Source organism: Cydia strobilella, chromosome 24 (assembly GCF_947568885.1).
Source record: "Cydia strobilella chromosome 24, ilCydStro3.1, whole genome shotgun sequence".
Taxonomy (NCBI): Eukaryota; Metazoa; Arthropoda; class Insecta; order Lepidoptera; family Tortricidae; genus Cydia; species Cydia strobilella.
In genome coordinates this window covers 2555312-2578800 of record NC_086064.1, presented here as the reverse complement: position 1 = coordinate 2578800, position 23489 = coordinate 2555312, and the positions used below count along the sequence as shown (strand labels likewise).

General features: G+C 41.1%; 1 protein-coding gene and 3 non-coding genes across 4 annotated transcripts; 1 reads left to right on the top strand and 3 right to left on the bottom strand.

Moving 5' to 3' along the window:
- The first annotated feature begins 22 nt into the window (after positions 1–22).
- LOC134752098 (grpE protein homolog, mitochondrial) lies at positions 23–20487 on the top strand. Its single transcript, XM_063687659.1, has 7 exons — positions 23–211; positions 1931–2078; positions 3365–3478; positions 8748–8882; positions 9254–9337; positions 10447–10561; positions 13944–20487. Exons 1-6 carry the CDS (start codon positions 123–125, stop codon positions 10558–10560), a joined length of 684 nt encoding a protein of 227 aa, XP_063543729.1. The 5' UTR covers positions 23–122; the 3' UTR covers position 10561; positions 13944–20487.
- On the bottom strand, positions 11397–11468 carry Trnaa-ggc (transfer RNA alanine (anticodon GGC)). Its single transcript has one exon. It is a non-coding gene; the product is annotated as a tRNA-Ala (tRNA).
- Trnaa-ggc (transfer RNA alanine (anticodon GGC)) lies at positions 11765–11836 on the bottom strand. Its single transcript has one exon. It is a non-coding gene; the product is annotated as a tRNA-Ala (tRNA).
- Trnaa-ggc (transfer RNA alanine (anticodon GGC)) lies at positions 12133–12204 on the bottom strand. The gene has a single exon. It is a non-coding gene; the product is annotated as a tRNA-Ala (tRNA).
- Positions 20488–23489: the final 3002 nt, after the last annotated feature.

Here is a 23489-nt window from a genome sequence, read left to right as displayed (position 1 = left end):
TTGGGATTATGGAATTTAGAAAAAAAAACTTGACAGTTCAGACAGATAAGAATTTTGACATAACCTCTCATGCTAGTTTTTGCTAGAAAAATTAACAGAAAATTGAACATTTTGTGGCATAAATGGCATCAATAACAGCGTATTCAGTGGCCCGACTGGCAAAATACGTGACAGAGTCGACATTTCGGAATTTACGCTCGAATGTGTACAGGTACAGTTGCGCAACGTATATTCTTATAACCTAGAAAGTTATCTATTTTTTAGGACTTTTATAGCAAATAAAAGCCCTAAAGTTGTTATTTTCAAGGAAATTATAGTTCTGCCTATTAATTGCAACATATATTCCATATAATAATTAGCCAAGCATTGTCTTTTAATTCAAAAAATTTTATGACCAAAATCTTCACTTTTACCCATCTTTTACCAATATTCGCATATATTGTGATTGTTCATATACAATTTTTGGTTTAATTTGATTCATTAGACATAAAGAAGCATAAAAACTCGGAAATTCGAGCTTTGAGAACTATAGCAATATTGCATCAGAAATGATTATAATCAGTTATTTTATTGAACTGCTGATATAACAATCAAAATATCTACTAATAAAAACTTTAAGTGTTTAGTGTGTTCGTAGCACACAAGCTTGTAAACTCAGATCTATGTCAACTTTTATTTATTTGGGTATAGGTCTGTCACTTAACTAAGGTTTGCAAGAAGTAGTCTCCAACCAATACTGTTTTTTAGGGTTCCGTACCCAAAGGGTAAAAACAGAACCCTATTACTAAGACTCCGCTGTCCGTCTGGCCGTCTGTCACCAGGCTGTATCTCATGAACCGTGATAGCTAGGCAGTTGAAATTTTCACAGATGATGTACTTCTGTTGTCGCTATAACAACAAATACTAAAAAGTACGGAACCCTCGGTGCGCGAGTCCGACTCGCACTTGGCCGGTTTTTTACCGAAACTGAACGGTTTTGTTCTAGTTTCAGCCAAAACCAAACCAACCACCACTGAAAAGTTATGTTGAGTAACTAAAATTAAGCATTTAAACAAATTTATTTTCAAAATTAAGTTACTCTCTGCAGAAAACCTTTACATAACAGTTACCACTTTAGGAATGGCCTGAGTTAAGTTGCACACTCAAGCTCATCCATACTATACTAATATTATAAATGCGAAAGTCTGTCTGTGTGTTCCCTCTTCACGCTTAAACCGCTGAATCGATTTAGATGAAATTTGGCATAGAGATAGGTTGAGTCCCTGAGAAGGACATAGGATAGTTTTTATCCCGAAAATCATCCCTTAAGAAAGTAAAAAGCGGGGTGGAATTGACATAATTAATGAAGTGCCTGCTAATTTGTGTGCATAATATGCTCAAACTTTTCCAGGCGCTATACTTACTTTAGCTGCTGTTACTATGTCCACGCAGACAAAGTCGCGGGCCAAAGCTAGTAATAATAATAATCATGCCTCCCAAAAGTCTGGGACCCCAGGGTCCCAAATATGGAAAAGACCACAAAATATTACAAAATAGATTTAATATTAACTAACTTATATCCTACATTCTAGGTGAGGTACCCATTTTTGGGCAAAGGCCCCTCCAAGCCCTTCCAATGATCTCCTGATCCTTCGAATGATGATGATGATGTAGCTTGTCCAGTGCATGTATTTCCAGCTATCTTCACAATATCATCTACCTACCCATCTTACTTATATCCTACATTCTAGGTGAGGTACCCATTTTTGGGCAAAGGCCCCTCCAAGCCCTTCCAATGATCTCCTGATCCTTCGAATGATGATGATGATGTAGCTTGTCCAGTGCATGTATTTCCAGCTATCTTCACAATATCATCTACCTACCCATCGTGTTGCCTTGCGAGGGTGCAAGTGTTATATTTTCTCATTTCTTTTACTATACTTAATTTCAGGAGTACCACCCGTGGGTACAGCACAGAAGAGAACGCTAAGGAAGAGAGCAGTGAAAAGCTGCCGACCACCATAGAAGAATGCCATAAACAGCTGGAAACCCTCACCGGAGAGCTCAACACTATTAAGGCACAAGCCAAAGACTATGAGGTAAGTTTATGTATTTTAAGCTTTAATTATTAGATTATTTTAAACCGGGGTCACTCACGTATTATTAAGTCGAATAGCTCGACATGTTTCGGTCCAATTTACGAGGACCGTCTTCACGGAGACACGACACGTCTTCACTGGTCGAGGGCGCGGCGTGTACTGCGGGCCAAAGCCCTTTAATTATTCTTGACAATTGTATTAAAATGTTAAGTTTACATCAAGGCCGACTACTAGTACTAGCTTTTGCCCGCGACTTCGTCTGCATGGACTTAGTAACCCCAGCTAGAGTAAGAATAGCGCCTGGAGAAAATCTTATAGCAATTATTCAATTTGAGCATATTATGCACACAAATTAGCAGACACTTCATTAATTATCTCAATTCCACCCCGCTTTTTACTTTCTTAAGGGATGATTTTCGGGATAAAAACTATCCTATGTCCTTCTCAGGGACTCAACCTATCTCTATGCCAAATTTCATCTAAATCGATTCAGCGGTTTAAGCGTGAAGAGGGAACACACACACAGACAAACAGACAGACTTTCGCATTTATAATATTAGTATGGATTTTGATAGGATGTTGTACGGTACCACGTAAACCACGTCCAAGGTCATATTTTCACTTTTACTATATTTTGTGTTTTTTTTTTTAAAACGATGACTTATGCTCACATTCCCTAACACTGTTCATTTTATTGTAATAAATTGTCGCCTTATATAGTATTTCCATACTTTATTAAAAATAGAAAGATAGGTATCCTAGAACTGTAGAATCTAATCTACCCTTTGACGTAAATCGCGCCTCTAACTTTAGCGATGGCATGTCTTCTATCCCGCTCACGATCGCCGGATACATGAAGTCGGTAGTGGAAAATGCAGCAATTCAGGATTACCCTGATTGAGAGTAGCACGCCCAGTCTTCTATCTCGCTCCAATCGTTGCGTAAATACAAGCGTCAGTTGCGTCCCGCGGGCGTCGATCAGCTTTTGCTACCTAAAACTTTCATTGTATGGAATTTATTTTATTTTATTTTTGACTAGTGTGCCAATTCTCTCTTTTTTTTCAATTTAATTTCATTGACATTGTTTTATTATGATATTGTTTTAATGATTGCATGTTAGTAATTAGTAAATGTACCTTAATGTACCATTTTGTAAATATTTTGCATGTTTATGTTGTGTCGACTGAATACTGTGTCTAACTATTTTATAAGATCTGATTGTTACGTATTCAAGCAAATAAATATATTCTATTCTATTCTATTGACGTTTATCACTTGTTGTGCAGGACAAATACAAGCGCGCACTCGCGGAGGGTGAGAACGTCCGCCGACGTATGGTCAAGCAGGTTGAGGACGCCAAATCCTTCGCCATACAGAGCTTCTGTAAGGATCTGCTTGATGTAAGTAACTTAACCTTTTTTAGGGCCTATGAACACCGCGTTTTTTTTTAACTCGCCGTCGACGCTCGTTTTTATATACACACGTGATTAGCCGGGTCCACACATAGCGAGCATACGCGCGAGGCAATTTCCTCGCGCACAAAACGGCCAGTGTAGACGTGCCCCGGCCGAGGCGGCGCGCGCGTTTTCCTCGCCCGAGCGGCGGTGGTTTTTAGGGTTCCGTACCCAACGGGTAAAAACGGGACCCTATTACTAAGACTCCGCTGTCCGTCTGTCCGTCTGTCTGTCTGTCACCAGGCTGTATCTCATGAACCGTGATAGCTAGACAGTTGAAATTTTCACAGATGATGTATTTCTGTTGCCGCTATAACAAGAGATACTAAAAACAGAATAATATAAATATTTAAATGGGGCTCCCATACAACAAACGTGATTTTTTTCGTAATGGTACGGAACCCTTCGTGCGCGAGTCCGACTCGCACTTGGCCGGTTTTTCAGCATGCTCAAAGGTGCCTCGGAGGTTTGCCGCGCGCCAGTGTAGACCTGTTTGTTTATGGTGCGTGTGATTATTTTGTTAGTACTAACTACTTACGTCAAAAGTTGTTAAATGTCAAAACACGGAAAAACCCGCAAAATCTCCTATGATTCCTTCTTTTCTTCCTCCTTTTCTTTAGAATTGCTTTAAAAAGCAAAATAACACAAACGCAACACATTCAATACGTGCGGCGCCATTTTGAACGGCTGACTGTGACGCCATCTTGCCGAGCATATTGGCTCGGGTGAGGCCATAGACATAGTATAGATGTATTGACTGGTTAATGTATGGCAGCATAATCCTTTTTCTCTTTCACTCTTATAAATTTCGGTATTTCGCCATAGCCTCCTCGCGAGGAAATTTCCTCGCGAGGCTGCTCGCTATGTGTGGACCCGGCTATCCGCACGCAAGCCAGACGAAGCTGCAGATCGATGCAGACGGACCTGCAACCGTTTGTAGCGATACAGACGCGATGCTGATGCGCTTTCCACGCGCGTTTATATCTTTTTTTTTTTAGAAACAAACAGTCTTATAAAACATGTAGGTAAATAAGCTGACAGCTAGAATTTCTTAAAATGTAGACCTATAGTTTCCTGTATGTAAACATTTTTTTTAAATAAACTTAATACATTAGAAATGCTATCTGAGTATAACAACTGTGAAATTAACAAATAATGAGATAACTATTTAATGAAGAATAAACTTTCTTCTTAAATAAGCCTAACGAACTGCCAAATATATCCGCGTTCACATTATTATTTTACATACAACTTTTGCTCGGTCGTCAGACGCGATGGACAGCCGCCGATGGAGGCAGATCATAAAAAAAAACCGGCCAAGTGCGAGTCGGACTCGCGCACCGAGGGTTCCGTACTTTTTATTATATGTTGTTATAGCGGCAACAGAAATACATCATCTGTGAAAATTTCAACTGTCTATCACGGTTCATGAGATACAGCCTGGTGACAGACGGACAGCGGAGTCTTAGTAATTCAAACATTCAAAGTCAAAGTCAAAGTCAATATATTCTTTATTCAATAAGGCAACAAGCACTTTTAAATTGACAAGTTTTAAATATTACCTTAATCTAAATATCAGAGCAATTTATTGATGCAGTTATTATAATTCTTAAAAACATTGAATTATTATAGATATGTGAAAATAATAAGAATTCACAAAAGGATCGTCAAACACCAAAATAGTATAAAAAAAATACTAGTCTAAAAACTTTCTAGAATAAAAATCTAAATGTCAAAAAATATGGATTACCTAATATAGGTATTCATTAAACTATCAATTTCGTCATTATTAACATAATAATAAATAATTAATTATTTTCAATCACAATTCCACGCTGTTTCATCATTCATGTAGTCTATAGGCTTTAGAGATAAGTTTACGTTTTACATATTTTTTTAAATTTATTAACAGATAATTCAGTGATGATATTTGGAAGTTTATTATAAAATCTTACACAGTTACCCATGAATGATTTTTTAATTTTATTGTGTATTTTAATTTGATTGTGTAGCAAACCATTGTACGGGAGTCATATTTTAATTATCGAAAGGGCTGTCGCTATAGGCGCTAGCGGCGCGGCGCTAACTCAAGATTCGCAACTGGCCACAGCGGGCTCATGGTGTAGTGGCTCCGATATTCCGAGTTCAATCCTCACCGCGTTAACATTCTTTTTGTTTTTAGCTTTTATTTATTTTAATTTATTTTTATTTGTTTTCTCTTCTCTTTTTGTATTAAGAATTTTGGCTATAAAAGGAAAACTGTGTAAGTGACTTTTCGATTTCCAAACTAAGTTTTAACTAAACTAAATTTATTATTTAGGCATTAAATGTTTACATGTTGTCTCTACTTACGCCACCGTTAAATTCATTCACGCCAACTTATGCTTGTTAAAATAGGTATCCTAAATTAATTAAATAAGTATTTTTGCATGTGTAAGCTCAAATTAAAAAATAAATAAAACGTTTATTCGAAAATCTTACTTAAAACTAAATACATATTTTCTTCAATCCACGCTTTTCCCAGTTCAGGCTTTTTAAGATGTCCTCTAGCACCAGAGTAAACAGTTTTGGTGAAAGCGTATCACCTTGTCGTACGCCCTTGGGAAAAGCGTGGATTGAATATATGGGGTAGTCGCTTGAATAATTTGCGGTTCGCTGATGATATTGTCTTGCTGGCAAGTGACCCCGCTGAACTTCAAAGCATGATCCAAGAACTCAGCGATGCTTCCATACGGTGTGGGCTGGAAATGAATCTAGACAAGACAAAAGTTATGACCAACACAGATGTCAAGGCGAATATCACAGTTAACCATACCGCCATCGAAACTGTCGATAAATACGTGTATTTGGGACAAGAGATAGTGGCTGGAAAAAAGAACCAAACCAATGAGATCAACAGACGCGTACGACTAGCCTGGGCAGCCTATTCCAATCTCGAGTTTGCCTTCAAAATGAACCTTAAGGCCGAACAAAAAGCACGCATGTTTGACCAATGTATCCTGCCTGTTCTCACTTATGGAGCTGAAACCTGGGTTTTCACCAAAGACATACTACGTAAATTGAGCGTTGCCCAGCGGGCGTTAGAGAGAAAATTGGTGGGGATCACATTGAGAGACCGTAAAACAAATTAATGGCTGAGACAACATAGCAAAGTCAATGATGTTATAAAACGCGTAGCCAATTTGAAGTGGGAATGGGCTGGTCATATAGCACGGAAGACCGATTCGTGGAGCAAACGACTACTCGAGTGGCGACCATGGGGGGAAGAGCGTCCTCAAAGTAGACCCCAGATGCGCTGGGACGACGACATTAAGAAGACTGTGGGGAAACAGTGGCTCCAAGTCGCACAGAACCGCGACGAATGGCGCAAAATGAAGGAGGCCTACACCCAAAGGGTAGAAAAAGGCTAAAGAGAGAGAGAGAGAGAGACATATTTTCTTCTGCCAAACCACACAGTGGTTTGCTGGCAGACGAGGTTCCTTTGTGTTTGTGTTAGCGGTTGATAATTATTATGTAACTTAACTTTATCTTAAACCTAATCTTACCTACTTAACCCTTTACTGCATGCGCAGCCTTATATAGCTGTTATGTTTTTAGCTATTAAAGTTTACTTTTAACCAAATACTTTTTTTATTTTTGACATGAAGTAAGGGGCTAACTTTCTAATCTAAGCGTACAGTATACAAATGTAATGTATTTCATTTATCTCTTCTACTCAAGAACCTGACCCATCACACATCCACATCCACCGATGCCCACGATCCTCAGTCATAGGGAGCGACCACAGAGACAGATTCTTTATTATCGCGTTTCATCCTCGATCTGTTGGATAATACCTGTTCCCACTTTGCCACTCGCTGGGTTACTATAAACCCGTGATTAACATGACAATTTTGATACTCGTACGCCCTTGGGAAAAGCGTGGATTGAATATATGGGGTAGTCGCTTGAATAATTTGCGGTTCGCTGATGATATTGTCTTGCTGGCAAGTGACCCCGCTGAACTTCAAAGCATGATCCAAGAACTCAGCGATGCTTCCATACGGTGTGGGCTGGAAATGAATCTAGACAAGACAAAAGTTATGACCAACACAGATGTCAAGGCGAATATCACAGTTAACCATACCGCCATCGAAACTGTCGATAAATACGTGTATTTGGGACAAGAGATAGTGGCTGGAAAAAAGAACCAAACCAATGAGATCAACAGACGCGTACGACTAGCCTGGGCAGCCTATTCCAATCTCGAGTTTGCCTTCAAAATGAACCTTAAGGCCGAACAAAAAGCACGCATGTTTGACCAATGTATCCTGCCTGTTCTCACTTATGGAGCTGAAACCTGGGTTTTCACCAAAGACATACTACGTAAATTGAGCGTTGCCCAGCGGGCGTTAGAGAGAAAATTGGTGGGGATCACATTGAGAGACCGTAAAACAAATTAATGGCTGAGACAACATAGCAAAGTCAATGATGTTATAAAACGCGTAGCCAATTTGAAGTGGGAATGGGCTGGTCATATAGCACGGAAGACCGATTCGTGGAGCAAACGACTACTCGAGTGGCGACCATGGGGGGAAGAGCGTCCTCAAAGTAGACCCCAGATGCGCTGGGACGACGACATTAAGAAGACTGTGGGGAAACAGTGGCTCCAAGTCGCACAGAACCGCGACGAATGGCGCAAAATGAAGGAGGCCTACACCCAAAGGGTAGAAAAAGGCTAAAGAGAGAGAGAGAGAGAGAGACATATTTTCTTCTGCCAAACCACACAGTGGTTTGCTGGCAGACGAGGTTCCTTTGTGTTTGTGTTAGCGGTTGATAATTATTATGTAACTTAACTTTATCTTAAACCTAATCTTACCTACTTAACCCTTTACTGCATGCGCAGCCTTATATAGCTGTTATGTTTTTAGCTATTAAAGTTTACTTTTAACCAAATACTTTTTTTATTTTTGACATGAAGTAAGGGGCTAACTTTCTAATCTAAGCGTACAGTATACAAATGTAATGTATTTCATTTATCTCTTCTACTCAAGAACCTGACCCATCACACATCCACATCCACCGATGCCCACGATCCTCAGTCATAGGGAGCGACCACAGAGACAGATTCTTTATTATCGCGTTTCATCCTCGATCTGTTGGATAATACCTGTTCCCACTTTGCCACTCGCTGGGTTACTATAAACCCGTGATTAACATGACAATTTTCGTACAGGTAGCTGACACATTGTCGGTAGCAGCAGAGAGCGTCCCAGAGAGTGCATTAGGCGAGGGCGGCGCTGAGGGCGCGGCGGCTGCGTTACGCTCGCTGCACGACGGCGTGCGGCTCACGCGAGCCATGCTCACACAGGTACAGTCGCTGTCAGGACAGGCGTGGCTCACTCCACGATATCGTGGCGTCGCTACAAGTACATGCGGCCCACGCCAATTTTGGTGTCTAGCCATAGTAGTTGCCGCGCACCGCTAAGGAACGGACGCCTGCTCGCGCTTGCGCCACCTAGCGGTCATATATGTCGTAATAGACTCGTTTTGTTAGAGAGTGAACCTTCTATACCAAGTAATATTTATTCTGTGGTCAGGTACAGATTGCAAAATTGCATGGACACATTATGAATGAATGAATTACCTTATGTAGGTATAAACCTTTTCAGTGTGGTTACCCCTGTGAGTTATCTCTGCACCGGACCTGAACCTGAACCTAATTTGTATAATTGTTTTTAGGTGTTCACCCGGCACGGACTGGTGGTCGTGTCACCTTTGAGAGAGAAATTCGACCCGAACCTCCATGAGGCACTTTTCCAACAGGTAATACTAAAATCCATTACTTATACTTACTTTTACTCACTTTTTAGTGTTCCGTACCCCAAGGGTAAAAACGGGAACCTATTGCTAAGTCTCCACTGTCCGTCTGTCTGACACCAGGGTGTATCTCATGAACCGTGATAGCTAGACAGTTGAAATTTTCACAGATGTTGTATTTCTGTTGCCAATACAACAACAAACTAAAAAGTACGGAACCCTCGGTGGGCGAGTCCGACTCGCACTTGTCCGGTTTTTTATTTATAAGTTTACTTTAAGATTTATTATAGGTAGTTCAGTTTTAAATTTACTGTTTAGTATAAATACTTTATTTCGTAAAATCCACAATGTTTATGATATAAGAGATGATGCTTCCCGGTAAGCAAATTGTTGCCTGCGTTGGGATACACCACTCTTCCTTGGGTAGTTTTATTTACAAGTTGTTTTAAACACTTTTACAAAATTGTGTACAGATGGCGTTGTTTATTTGTGACGTTTTCAATCAAAAGGTACCACATTGTCGGTTGTCGATAAGGTTGATTTCTAATTGAAGCCATATGGAAATAGCGCCTTACTGACAAGCGACAATGAGTACCCTTTTGGTTGAAAATGGCACATTTAAATTAAATTAAAGTAAACATGAACATTTAAATTAAACAAAAACAGTATTAGAACTTTTTTTTCGACATTCAAAGCCGATAATTATTTTTCTGGGCATATTTTTTACTATTTGTCACAGATAAAGATTACGGGGCTGTTGAAATGTTTAATGGACTGTATTAGAAATTATAGTTTTGGTTCACTTTCTACATCGTTTATTAACTTTCACATTTTACAAATTTAACACAACTGCACTTGATGCGTACTGAGAGAAAAAGAGGGAGCACAGATTATCCTATAACTTACAAACAATGCGTGGTCCGCGAGCGTACCACAGACAGTATCACTAATTTCATTCTTAATGTTGGCAATGCTCTCAACAGGGGCAACGGTAGATAGATAACTTCACGGAATGATCCTAAGGCTAGTGATTTCTACTACGGTTTGCCGACTTCGGACTTGGCCTACGTTGGTATTGTTAATTATCTTTAATATGTATGTCTGTCTGTCTTCAGGAAGTGGAGGGCGCGGAACCTGGCACAGTGGTCGCAGTCTCCAAAGTGGGTTATAAACTTCACGAGCGCTGCGTGCGTCCCGCTCTCGTCGGTGTGGCTAAAGGATCTTCGTAGTGTAAGTATATTTGGGGCATTTTAATAACAAAACTTCCGTGTCTGCGCCGGTCCGTCACCGTCGACGCAAGCTCCTGATGACGCTCCTCGGTACGGAGTGAAACATGTCAAACGTTTTCGACTTAAAACACGTGAGTGACCCGTTATTAATATATTTGGGGCATTTTCTATGAAAAGGGACCGTCGCGCGGCATTGTATTTATATCGGAGCATCGTTAATAATGGCGTAAGTGCCATCGACAATAAGGTCCCTTTTTAGGGTTCCGTACCCAAAGGGTAAGAACGGGACACTATTACTAAGACTCCGCTGTTCGTCTGTCCGTCTGTCTGTCACCAGGCTGTACCTCATGATAGCTAGACAGTTGAAATTTTCACAGATGATGTATTTCTGTTGCCGCTATAACAACAAATACTAAAAACAGAATAATATAAATATTTAAATGGGGCTCCCATACAACAAACGTGATTTTTTTGCTGTTTTTTTTTTCTTAATGGTACGGAACCCTTCGTGCGCGAGTCCGACTCGCACCTGGCCGGTTTTTTTATTATTATTAATACGTATAATGACTTGGCCGGCGTAGCTGTGTTTGACGTTCATAAGCGCATTGTAATATGCCTACTTAAATAATAAACTATCTTTATCTTATCTTTCGCTGGCATTGCAGCATATAGAAACAATTTATTTATTTATTTATTGAGAAACAAACAGTCTTAAAATAAACATGAGCAGCTTAGCTAATAGCTACAAATTGATTTTTTATAGACCTATAGTTTCCTATCTATAAATTGTATATACAGATGTCAATCACAATGAAAAAATCAACGATGATCAACTCTGGTCAACGTGGGACTCGAACCCACATCCTTGGATTGCCGGTCCAATGCGTTACCAATTGCGCCAGCTGACCATCCGTCAATCAACGCGAATTTAATCATTGCAACTGTGACGACGTCACTAGCGACATCTGCATATTAAGGTTCACAACCTTGACCACCTCTGAGGACATGCGTTAGCGCATGACTTACCTCCCCCGACCACACAACTTGGTTGTATATTAAGCCGGCCCGAGAGATGGCGTTGTTATCAACTTAAATGTTAATAAATTTTTCCTTTTTTTTATTGTGGGACGTACCACATTATTGCAATCTATAAATTGTATATACAGATGTCAATCACAATGAAAAAATCAACGATGATCAACTCTGGTCAACGTGGGACTCGAACCCACATCCTTGGATTGCCGGTCCAATGCGTTACCAATTGCGCCAGCTGACCATCCGTCAATCAACGCGAATTTAATCATTGCAACTGTGACGACGTCACTAGCGACATCTGCATATTAAGGTTCACAACCTTGACCACCTCTGAGGACATGCGTTAGCGCATGACTTACCTCCCCCGACCACACAACTTGGTTGTATATTAAGCCGGCCCGAGAGATGGCGTTGTTATCAACTTAAATGTTAATAAATTTTTCCTTTTTTTTATTGTGGGACGTACCACATTATTACAATCTATAAATTGTATATACAGATGTCAATCACAATGAAAAAATCAACGATGATCAACTCTGGTCAACGTGGGACTCGAACCCACATCCTTGGATTGCCGGTCCAATGCGTTACCAATTGCGCCAGCTGACCATCCGTCAATCAACGCGAATTTAATCATTGCAACTGTGACGACGTCACTAGCAACATCTGCATATTAAGGTTCACAACCTTGACCACCTCTGAGGACATGCGTTAGCGCATGACTTACCTCCCGACCACACAACTTGGTTGTATTAAGCCGGCGCGAGAGATGGCGTTGTTATCAACTTAAATGTTCATAAATTTTTCCTTTTTTTATTGTGGGACGTACCACATTATTACAATCTATAAATTGTATATACAGATGTCAATCACAATGAAAAAATCAACGATGATCAACTCTGGTCAACGTGGGACTCGAACCCACATCCTTGGTTCACAACCTTAATATGCAGATGTCGCTAGTGATGTCGTCACAGTTGCAATGATTAAATTCGCGTTGATTGACGGATGGTCAGCTGGCGCAATTGGTAACGCATTGGACCGGCAATCCAAGGATGTGGGTTCGAGTCCCACTTTGACCAGAGTTGATCATAGTTGATTTTTTCATTGTGATTGACATCTGTATATACAATTTATAGATTGTAATAATGTGGTACGTCCCACAATAAAAAAAAGGAAAAATTTATTAACATCTATGGTTTCCTAATTCACATATCGAGGTTCAATTAAAAACCGGCCAAGTGCGTGTCGGACTTGTTGTTATAGCGGCAACATAAATACATCATCTGTGAAAATTTCAACTGTCTAGCTATCACGGTTCATGAGATACATCCTGGTGACAGACGGACAGCGGAGTCTTAGTAATAGGGTCCCGTTTTTACCCTTTGGGTACTGTAGCCGCCGTGCAGGTCTCGACGACAAATAAAAGGACTTCGATTTGAAGTAAACTTATAATTAATAGGTGCTGGTTACTTTACAAGGTGCAGTTGACGTAAACGGTTAAAAGTGTAGAAGTGCTGGTAATGGTATGGAGGCTGATGCGAAAGTGAGAGCTAATTTTGAATGGTAAAAAGGTAGTCTAAATTTAGGTGCCTCTAATTGGCCGCGATACAGGTTATGTGGAGCGCTCCTATTGGTGCATTTAAATAAGCCTCCGCATAGTAAGCGAGCCCGACGGCTGCGTTTTGCTACTGCATTATACAAATAAAAGGTTGCGTTCGCAACAGGTACGGAACCCTAAAAAGTAATGATAATAAAGCAAACTTGTAGTACCTAGTAGTTGTACATAATCATGACAATAGTATACAAATGTATAAAAAAGAAAATAGTTATTTGTGCAACAAGAGAGGAAAGTTGGTTTTCCTTGCGAGTGTTTATTTTGAGTCCCGAGAAAGCGAAAGATTATATAATTGAATCACGAGCGAAGCGAGTGATTCTAAGGTAGAATCTTGAGCGTAGCGAGGGACTCAAAAACACGAGATGTAAAATAACTTTGCTCTCGTGTTGCACACATAATTTTTCACCTCAGTAGTGAGAACATATTAAAGGTTAAAATGTATTTCGAATTACACAGAATAAACAGAAAAAAAAAGTATTATAATATGTACGATACGATACGATACGAGACGAGACCGGACCGGACCGGACCGTACCGTACCGTACCGTAGTATGAAGTTCATGGCCTTCACTAAATTAAAAAGCTACATTGTTTCACTCCCTGGAGTGAGGAAAGTCGCACTTTCCTCACTCCAGGGAGTGACGAAAGTAGGCTTGTTCGAGCTGCTGAGGTGAAAAAACTTATACTTATAACAATGAAACAATGTTTTTATATAAATTTTTATTCACAGGTATCACCAACGCAAAGATGACACCATACACGAAATATCAGGGTCTTACAAGGATTTAGCTTCTAAATTTGTCTTTTCTGTTCCCATAATCTAAGAACTCTACTAAGTACTAACCAATCTGTCTAGTTTTGGACTAAATTTACAGTTGGATAGGTCAGATTGGCCAATCAAACCGTGTAAAATAAAACCGTTTAGCTTTTGAGAACAGAAGTGGCAACTTTTTTCAACGTGTCTATGACCCAATCACCGTTGGTCAGTGTTAGTTCGGTGCTGATCTGACATTTGATTGGCATTGCTAATTTTAAACCAAATTGCATTTACTTACTTACCTGAAATGCACTTTTTTTATTTACAACCATTTAAAATTTAACTCGTTGAAACTTGTTCGAATACCAAGTAGAATAACGTTTGCACTATAAGCCAGCTGCAATCTTTGTTCGTAAAGAATTTCGTCTTTATCATTGCTAAAAATATCACGCACACGCCAACATAATTGCCAAGTGATTTGTGCGTATATCAAATAAATCAATAGCTATAATCCAAATATATGTGACGTTTTTTAACCAAAAGGTACCACATTGTCGCTTGTCGATAAGGTTGTTTTCTAATTGAAGCTATATGGAAATAGCGCCTTACTGACAAGCGACAATAAGTACCCTTTTGGTACATTTATTTATATATACCGACCGGTCACCGGCCGACCGGCCTATTGACGACCGGTCTGGCGTAGTGGGTAGTGACCCTGCCTGTGAAGCCGATGGTCCTGGGTTCGAATCCCGGTAAGGGTATTTATTTGTGTGATGAGCACAGATATTTGTTCCTGAGTCATGGGTGTTTTCTAAGTATTTATGTATTTGTATATTATATATATCGTTGTCTGAGTCTCCATAACACAAGCCTTATTGAGCTTATTGTGAGACTAAAGGTCAGTTGTACCAAACCGCCTGTCACCGTTAAAGCGTTCGCTAAATTTTATTGTATGGGAAGTTTCATAGTTTACTGCTGAGTGACGTTGATCAGTCTGTCAAGTGTGGTTGGTGCAACTGGCCCTTAGTCAATCTGTGTAATAATATCCTATAATTTTTTATTTATTTATATATTGTTTCGTATATAGAGATTCATATTCAAAAAGTCACATCATTGACACAAGCTAGCAAACCATAACGCTTATGTAAGCGTTAATGACGCTATGGGCACGATAAGTCTCGACGATTTTAACGCATTCACTGCCAGGGGGCGTGGCCTAGGAACAAACTTGTATGACGGTGAACGCACATGTGCGTTGGGGGCAGTGAATGTGTTACTCTTAGGAGCCATGTAGCATTTATCTACACTAAGTATGTAGTTGGCCGGCCGATGAATTTTACAGATGGCGCCAGCGTGTGTTACCTGTCAATGAGGCCGCGTTTAGTTTTGCCGCTAGGGGCGCTTAGATGGAGGTCTTTCAAAATGTCAAATGCATAAAAGTTTTGGGGGTTTCAAGCTTTTTTATCGGGAATTTTCACTCCTTATTCATAATTGTGGTAAATCTTTGTCCATCTTTAATCATGGTAAACAATAGATATAGCTCAATAAATGGTTTAAAAAAAGTGCCAACTAAAATATATGAAAAATTAAACAGGTTGAAAAAATGACACATTTAGAACGTATTGATTTTTTAAAAATAAGCATAGAAGAATTTTGAGATCTTTTTTTCTGGACCTATATCTACAGTGGCGCCAACTGGTGAACACAAAAACGGTAGCCCTCATTATCTGTCAATCCTACGAGTAGTGTCAAATTCTTGTTTTTTTTTATGGCCTAAATGCAAATGCTAAAAGCCAAATCTCACAAAACAAAACTGGAGACAGGTTATACCGATGCTGGCGCCATCTTTACCTTTGTCTCTTGGCAAACCCATTTTAACCATTTTAGATTGAAACAAAGTTGTATTTCTTTTGTTTCGTTCCATTACAAAACAAGAAATTCAACCATAATTTTAATTTCTACGCGCACTGTTGAATTCGAAATCAACTGCCACTATTTATTTTTTGATGAACTGCGTAAGGTTTCTTGGCATTTTTAACTTGTGAAATAAGTTTCTTAAAGACCAAAGAAAATTAAGAAAACAGTGCTCACTCCATACATCGGTTTTGTTACCAAAAAGACTATTATTTTCGCAGTCTACATCTAGCGTCAAGTAGCGGAACTATTAGTACTGCTACTCGACAATAGATGTCGCGGCAAACGGAAAGTCTAATTCTCAACGATTTTCAGCTAATATTATAACCGGAACTCTATTTTCAACTTCTGCTTATAATATTCGTTATAAATTGTTGAGCAATAGACTTTTCGTCAGTCGCGACACAAGTGACATCTATTGTCGACTAGCAGTACTGATAATTCCGCTACTTGACGCTAGATGTAGACTACGTAAATAATAGTCTTTTAGGTAACAAAACCAAAGCATGGAGTGAGCACTATGTCTTCTTAATTCTCTTTGGTATGACTGGATTTTAGACATTACAGAAGGGATTATTTCAATGAATATAAGAATAAGACATATTTATTAGCACAAAGAAAGAACACAAAACATTGATTCATTTAGAGTATAGACGAACAGAATTGTGCTAAAAAAAATTTTAAACTGTTTATTTCAAAAAAAAAGAAATTACAAAATCTACTCTCTAAAAGGTCCTCACTCAGCTTAATGTCCCGAAGTGAATCCTAGGACACACTACGTGACGCTGATTTTCAGTGAGGCCTGATAAAACTAAAACTAGCACTAAAACTAACTAGGTAGCAGACAATTATTTTAAATTAAATTAAATAATTATTTATTTCAGAAATTCAATTTCCATAATATATTAGTAACTTATTCTATTAACTCTTAACCTATGTTAGTGACAATATCTATTATACTAACAATATGTATAATACTTATTAGTTTTACAAGGGGACGAAGTTGTTGTTAAACCCCACTTCTTCCTCTTGTCCTCGCATTTGTCCCGCTACACGGGGTCTTCTTTCTTAACCATGTCACGCCATTTGTTGCGGTCATATACGTCACTAGCTTTTGCCCGCGACTTCGTCTGCGTGGACTTAGTAACAGCAGCTAAAGTATAGCGCCTGGAAAAATTCACATAGCAATAATTCAATTTGAGCATATTATGCACACAAATTAGCAGGCACTTCATTAATTATCTCAATTCCACCCCGCTTTTTACTTTCTTAAGGGATGATTTTCGGGATAAAAACTATCCTATGTCCTTCTCAGGGACTCAACCTATCTCTATGCCAAATTTCATCTAAATCGATTCAGCGGTTTAAGCGTGAAGAGGGACAGAGACAGACAGAGTTTCGCATTTATAATATTAGTATGGATTGCATTCTAATGAGAGAATTTTCATGTCCCTTTGGACAGTCGTTAGCCATGTGGCGGTCTACCGCTTCCCCTTTTTCCTGATGCGATTGAAAGACACTTCTTCACGACATAATCGTCTGGTCTACGCATCCCATGACCATACCACCTGAGTCTGGTCTCTGCGAGTTTATCAGCAATCGGGGCCACCTTTAGACTACCTAGTTTTAGCAAGGGGATAAGAATTTATAATGAAAAACACATAGGCTACAAAAGTAACTCCAATTTATTGATGAAAACGTACAAATCAATGCCTTTAAAATTAAATTCAACCTAACTAAAGCGTGAACAAAAATTATCGCGAATTTCGAGACAACCGCACCGCACCAGTGTAGAGCCAAAAGTGGGTCAACCCAGAGGAAAGCAATATGTCGCCATTTATTTGCGTGAAGTTGTTGCGGGCTGAAGTTGCAGCAAATCGGTAGTTGAACGCCATAGCGCGAAACAACTGCTCAAAGCTGGTCTTGGGTAAATTAGCGCCACCGGGTAGGGCTTCTCTCCAATACTAGAATATATTGGAGAGGTGTGGATGCCGCCGTTGGACCGAAGTCTCCTCCGCCGCCAGTCCTACTGCACCACCCTACCTAGTAGCGTAGTTCCACCGGAACCTGTGGCCTCAATATGGGAGGGCAGCTTGCCGTTGGGATTTGCCTCTTCCGCCTGTTCTGCCGTACCAGTGGTTTCCACCTCCGCCATCTCAGCCGTTAAGGACTTCACCCGTAACCCTGGGCATGGGTTCCGCGCTATACCCCGCGGACCTGGGTTAATACCTGTAGCTCAGCAGCTACAGAGCGAAGAGCAGCCTTTTCGTCACACCCGCCTCGCGCACCGCGCGGCGAATTAAGGAGCACGTGATTCCTATGTGCACGGCCTTTACCTTCGCAGCTCCGTATGCCGGACACTGCTGCATCAGTCGCGGTATCAGCACCGTTTTCTACAGCAACAGCAAAACATTGCTTATAGAAGCGGCGGCGACCACGGACGGGTACTCGGGGTAAAGGTGCCCGTTTTCCATCATCCCGCAGAGGCAGAGGAACGTGGTGGCCGCTTCGACCTCCTCTGGCCATTTGTCACACCACCAAGCGGTGTAGCAGAAGTCTTGTGGGACTATTATGAGCCCCGGAAATTCCAATGTAACCAATATTAATTTCTCCGCGTGCAGCAGCCTCTGGCGCGTAAAGGCATGTTTTGCGAATTCGATTAGCTTGCATGCAGGTGTGTGCAGTGATTTCCTTTTCGGGCAGAGGCAGAGGAACGTGGTGGCCGCTTCGAACTCCTCAGGCCATTTGTCACACCACCAAGCGGTGTAGCAGAAGTCTTTTCGGGCGAATCAATTTCCTCATCACTGCTAATTATAATTGTGTCACTTGGCTCTTCTTGGAAAGCAATAAAATTATCGATATTTTCACAACCCCTTCGCACTGTTACGAGTTTAGTTTTACTTGTCGCTTCTTTTACACCTCCTAGGAGGGGTGAGAGCCTTTCCATCCTTTCATTTGGATTTATGGCGGTTGCTGGCGCCGCCCGTAACTACGGGCGTGTCTCTTTATGCCCATCTTGAGGGCTGGCTTCTCATTGGGCTCGACTGGCCCTGTTGTTGTTACGATGCATTCCAGAGTGTAGGGCTGCTAGGTCCGTCCGGGCTGCTTAGGACCGCAGCGAGGTCGTCGAAGAAGTCGAGGGCAGCCGGCGGCGTGTTGTAGGTGGCGGGTGCTGGTGCTGATGGTGGCGTGGTGCAGGTGGCAGTTTTTGGGGCTGGTGCCGGAGCTGGGGTTGAGGGTGTCGGGGCAGCGGTCGACGTCGTTTGCGTTGACGCTGTTCTTGTTTTGGCGGCTGGCTTGCTTGTTGGCATCTTTTTCGTGACGGGGACGGGCTTCTTCGCCGGCTGCGGTTGGGCCACACGAATTACGTGGCGGTACTCCTCCTCGGAGCGGGGTTCAAATAGGATGCCCTCCTCTTTCGGCGTAATGAAGGGCGGCTCCCCGAGTTCTAGCGTCAAGTCCTCCAGGACCCTCGGCCAGTTCGATAGGATTTCGGCGAAGATGGGTGGCTGCATGGCACTATTGCTCTTTTTAGTGCTGTTTATATTTTTTTGGTTGCAGTTATTATTGTTTTTTTTTATATTGCTATTTATATATTTTTTTTAGCAGCCTTGCTGCCGGTGGTTGCTGGGCTCGCGTTGGCTGCGCCCGAGGGGAGGGCTGCGGCGTTCGCGTAGCTGTTGATGCTGGGTCCCGCGGGTGTCTTTGCGGTGGGCGTAGTTGTAGGGGTTGTCGCTCCCGGCATGAGGGCTGCGCTGCGCGCTGTGTCGCTGTCGGGGCCCTTGGAGGGGTCGGGTGTAGGTTGCGGGGCGGCTCTCGTTCGGGCGCGGAGTCGCGGGTCTGTGGGCGGAGACGGGTTTTAGCAAACCCGTTTCGGTTCCTGCTTCTCGGATGGGCTGCTTTCCGGTCTCCTTTTCCCTGCTGAGGGTGACAGGAGGTCCGGGTTCTCCTCCATAAAGCGAAGGAAAGGGACGTCTTCTGGGAGTAGCTCCAACCTCTCCTAGGGCATGCCCTTGCAGCCTGATATAGACCGCCATCCACGCCTCCATGGCTGGAGACATGTTGCCGACCTCCCCCAGGCGAGCTACCAGGATACGATCACGATCCAGTAACTCACGAGGGGTAAGCCGGCACTGGGCTTCCCATGGGATCGGGGAAAAGGTACTTCCCGGGGCCGCATCGGCCGTTAGCCACGGCTTTGGGGAGCCGTCGGCGGGTGTCGGGGTGAGGACGTCGGTGAACTCGGCGATCTCGTCGTCGAATGCGTCTGGCTGCAGTGTCGCTGGTGCGGGTGGATGCGAAAACCCGCTTTCCGTACCACCGACCTGCCCCTTAAGGGTGTAAAAAAGGGGGGTGAGAGTATGGGGTATCAATAATGTCTCAAGTAGGGAATATAACCCAATATTCTAATTACTAATTCCACGCAGACGAAGTCGCGGGCAAAAGCTAGTTGAAAAATAAAAAACTCTTTTCATTACCATAATCCCTTTTGACTAGTAATGAATTTGTATAATATTTTTGTTATGATTAGGCGTAGATTTAGAATTCCATGATGTATGTCTGAGGTGGTAGTTGTTGGTTAAATAAATGGATTATATTGTTATTTGATTTGTTTCATTACATCCACATAATAGGATAGAGCGGTACTGCCATAGCAAATTTTGTAGCCACAGTAAATTCACTGCCATCTGATAGACACACGATTAAAACTAAAAATAAAAATATCAAAAAATTTATTCATATATGGATGTTTTTTTTTATTTGCAATATTTACATTGATTATTTTGACCCATGTTCTTTCACTGATATGCGTTAAAATTTTTAAATAACAAACGAAACCGTCAACGCCATCTATACGAGAGTAGGCCAAAAGTAGTGGCGCCATCTGATCAAGAATAAAATTTTCTTGATTTTCGAGGCACGTTTTTTCCTTAGACTGTATCCATCTATTACGGAGTTATATCTATCTTTGGTAACTATAGTTAGACCAAGATAACTCTGCAGCGATTTTGATAGCACATACCAAAGGTATATGGTTTTCCATCTTGTTCGAGCCTTCTACACCAGGATATCTTAAATGTAAATTCACTTTTGTCGCCCCCCGTCCAGGCTGTGAACTCAAACTCTCCATTCCTTCTCACCGTACTGGTTTTATGTCCAACTCTTTCGCCGTTGAGGCAACCCGTCTCAGGAATTCCCTCCCTCTCTCGATTCGACAAGCCCCAAGCAAACCTGTTTTTAAGCGTCTACTCCGCAAGCATCTTCTGTCAGAAGAATTTAAATAATGTTCTCCATCTTGTATGTACTATTGCTGGGCGCTGGGCGCTGGGCGTTTTTCGCGTCACCATGCGATAAATGAGGTAGTTCGCAGGGCTTTGGTCTCAGCCAATGTTCCCTGTGTCCTGGAGCCTCCGGGATTGTGCCGGGCTGATGGCAAAAGGCCAGATGGTCTTACATTGGTTCCTTGGCAGAAGGGTCGGTGCCTCTTATGGGACGCAACGTGTGTTAGCACCTTTGCCCCGTCCCATCTGAGTCACACCATCGGTGCTGCTGGTTCAGCTGCGGAGTATGCGGCTAAACAGAAGCATACGAAGTACTCTGCCTTGGAACCAATGTATGATTTTATACCAGTTGCGGTGGAGACTGCAGGACCTTGGGGTGCGGAGGCTAAGGAGTTTGTGTGGGAATTGGGTCGGCGACTGAGAGATAGGGGTTGCGATCCTCGCTCCGGATCGTACCTGGTCCAACAGATCTCCTTGGCAATTCAACGGGGCAACGCTGCCAGTGTCATGGGGACGTTTGGGCCGGCTACGGTCCGGGGTGGCACCATAACCTAAATAGTTTAATTTAGTGGTTAAGCTAGACAAAGCCTGTTGCGGATTACATCATTTGTAAGTCGATGACGAAGCCTGTTGCTGATTTGATTTTGTGTCCACTTGACGAAGCCTGCGTTGCCGATCACGATCTATGCATGGATGTTATTTACTGTTTTATTTATTGTGACGTGAAAATAAAAGAAATATTTAAATACATTTTATCGTACTTTAATAAACATAATGTACTAATATGTATTAGTTTATTTTTTGTATATCATATAAGTATTAGTATTTAATCATAATTTTGTTAGTTTATTTTATTATGTTTATATACATAATATTTGACTTTTTTTGGTTCTATTTCTCGTCATAATTCATGAATCTATCCTGCACCAACATTTATGTCTCTGTTTGACCTAATGGTTGACTGGTAGAGAATGCCTTTTGGCATTAAGTCCGCCATTTGTACATTTTTCTTTGCTTGTGCAATAAAGTTTAAATAAATAAATAAAATATGTATAACTCCGTATAAGATGAATAGTCTAAGGAAAAAACGTGCCTTGGAATTCAAGAAAATTTGATACTCGCACAGGTGGCGCTACCACCAATACCAACCTTTGGCCTATTCTCGGCTAGATGGCGTTGACGGTTTCGTTTGTAATTTAACAATTTGAAACACATAATATATCAGTAAAAGAACATGGGTAAAAATCATATAAAAATAATAAATCCAAATAAAAAAACATTTATCCATATATACATATATTTTTTTTTTATATTTTTAGTTTTAACCCTTAAATGCATATTGTTGCCAAATGTATACAAAGCATTGGACAGCTCACAGATTCCTAGATCCTACATCCAAATAACTAAAATAAAACATTTTTTCCAACCAAAAATAAAAAATCATGCATTTAAGGGTTAATCGTGCGTCGATAGATGCGAAAAAAATGAAAGCACAGAATAAGTAATAGTATTAGCATAGTAAAAGGTAAGAAAAAAATATAAATTTCTACCACTGCATTTCTAATAAAGTTGTACCAAAAATTTTGATGTTACAATTGGGAATTTTTGTCATATTACCCCTGGTCCCACCAACATGTCCCCCTGGTGGGTTCACGGGTATTTTTTTTACCTTTTGTCCTACCGCTTTAAACAGCGTTTTCTAGGTAAGACCGTGGCAAAAAAAATTACCCGTAAACCCACTGGCGAATACTATTTAGGACGGTAGGACAACGGGTAAAAAAACCGGCCAAGTGGCGCACAAAGGGTTCCGTACCATTACGCAAAAAACGGCAAATCACGTTTGTTGTATGGGAGCCCCACTTAAATATTTATTTTATACTAGTTTTGTATGATTCACGGTTAGTTTCACTAGACTTATATAGACCGTGATTACCTTTTGTATTATTTCTGAGCTCCCGATATTTCAACGCAGTTACATGCATCATGTTCACGGGTGACTGAAGGTAGCGGGTGGGTGTCAAAATTGTGTAGACAGCGCTCGGTCTACCCTCATTCTTGCGCGTCGGCTGCGTTCGCTTTCAACGTTACCATCGGTCGCATTCACACTTGTTGGTCTGGTCGCGTTCACACTCGTTGGTCTGCCCAAAAACACTGTCGGGAGCTCAGAAAAGGTAATCACGGTCTATATCCCGGTCAATATCAGTTTATTTTTATACTGTTTTTAGTATTTGTTGTTATGCAACAGAATACTGGAATATATATAGGAGCAAATACCTAGGGAATCCATGCACACTAAAGGAGGAAACTAGCAACCTGAAAACTT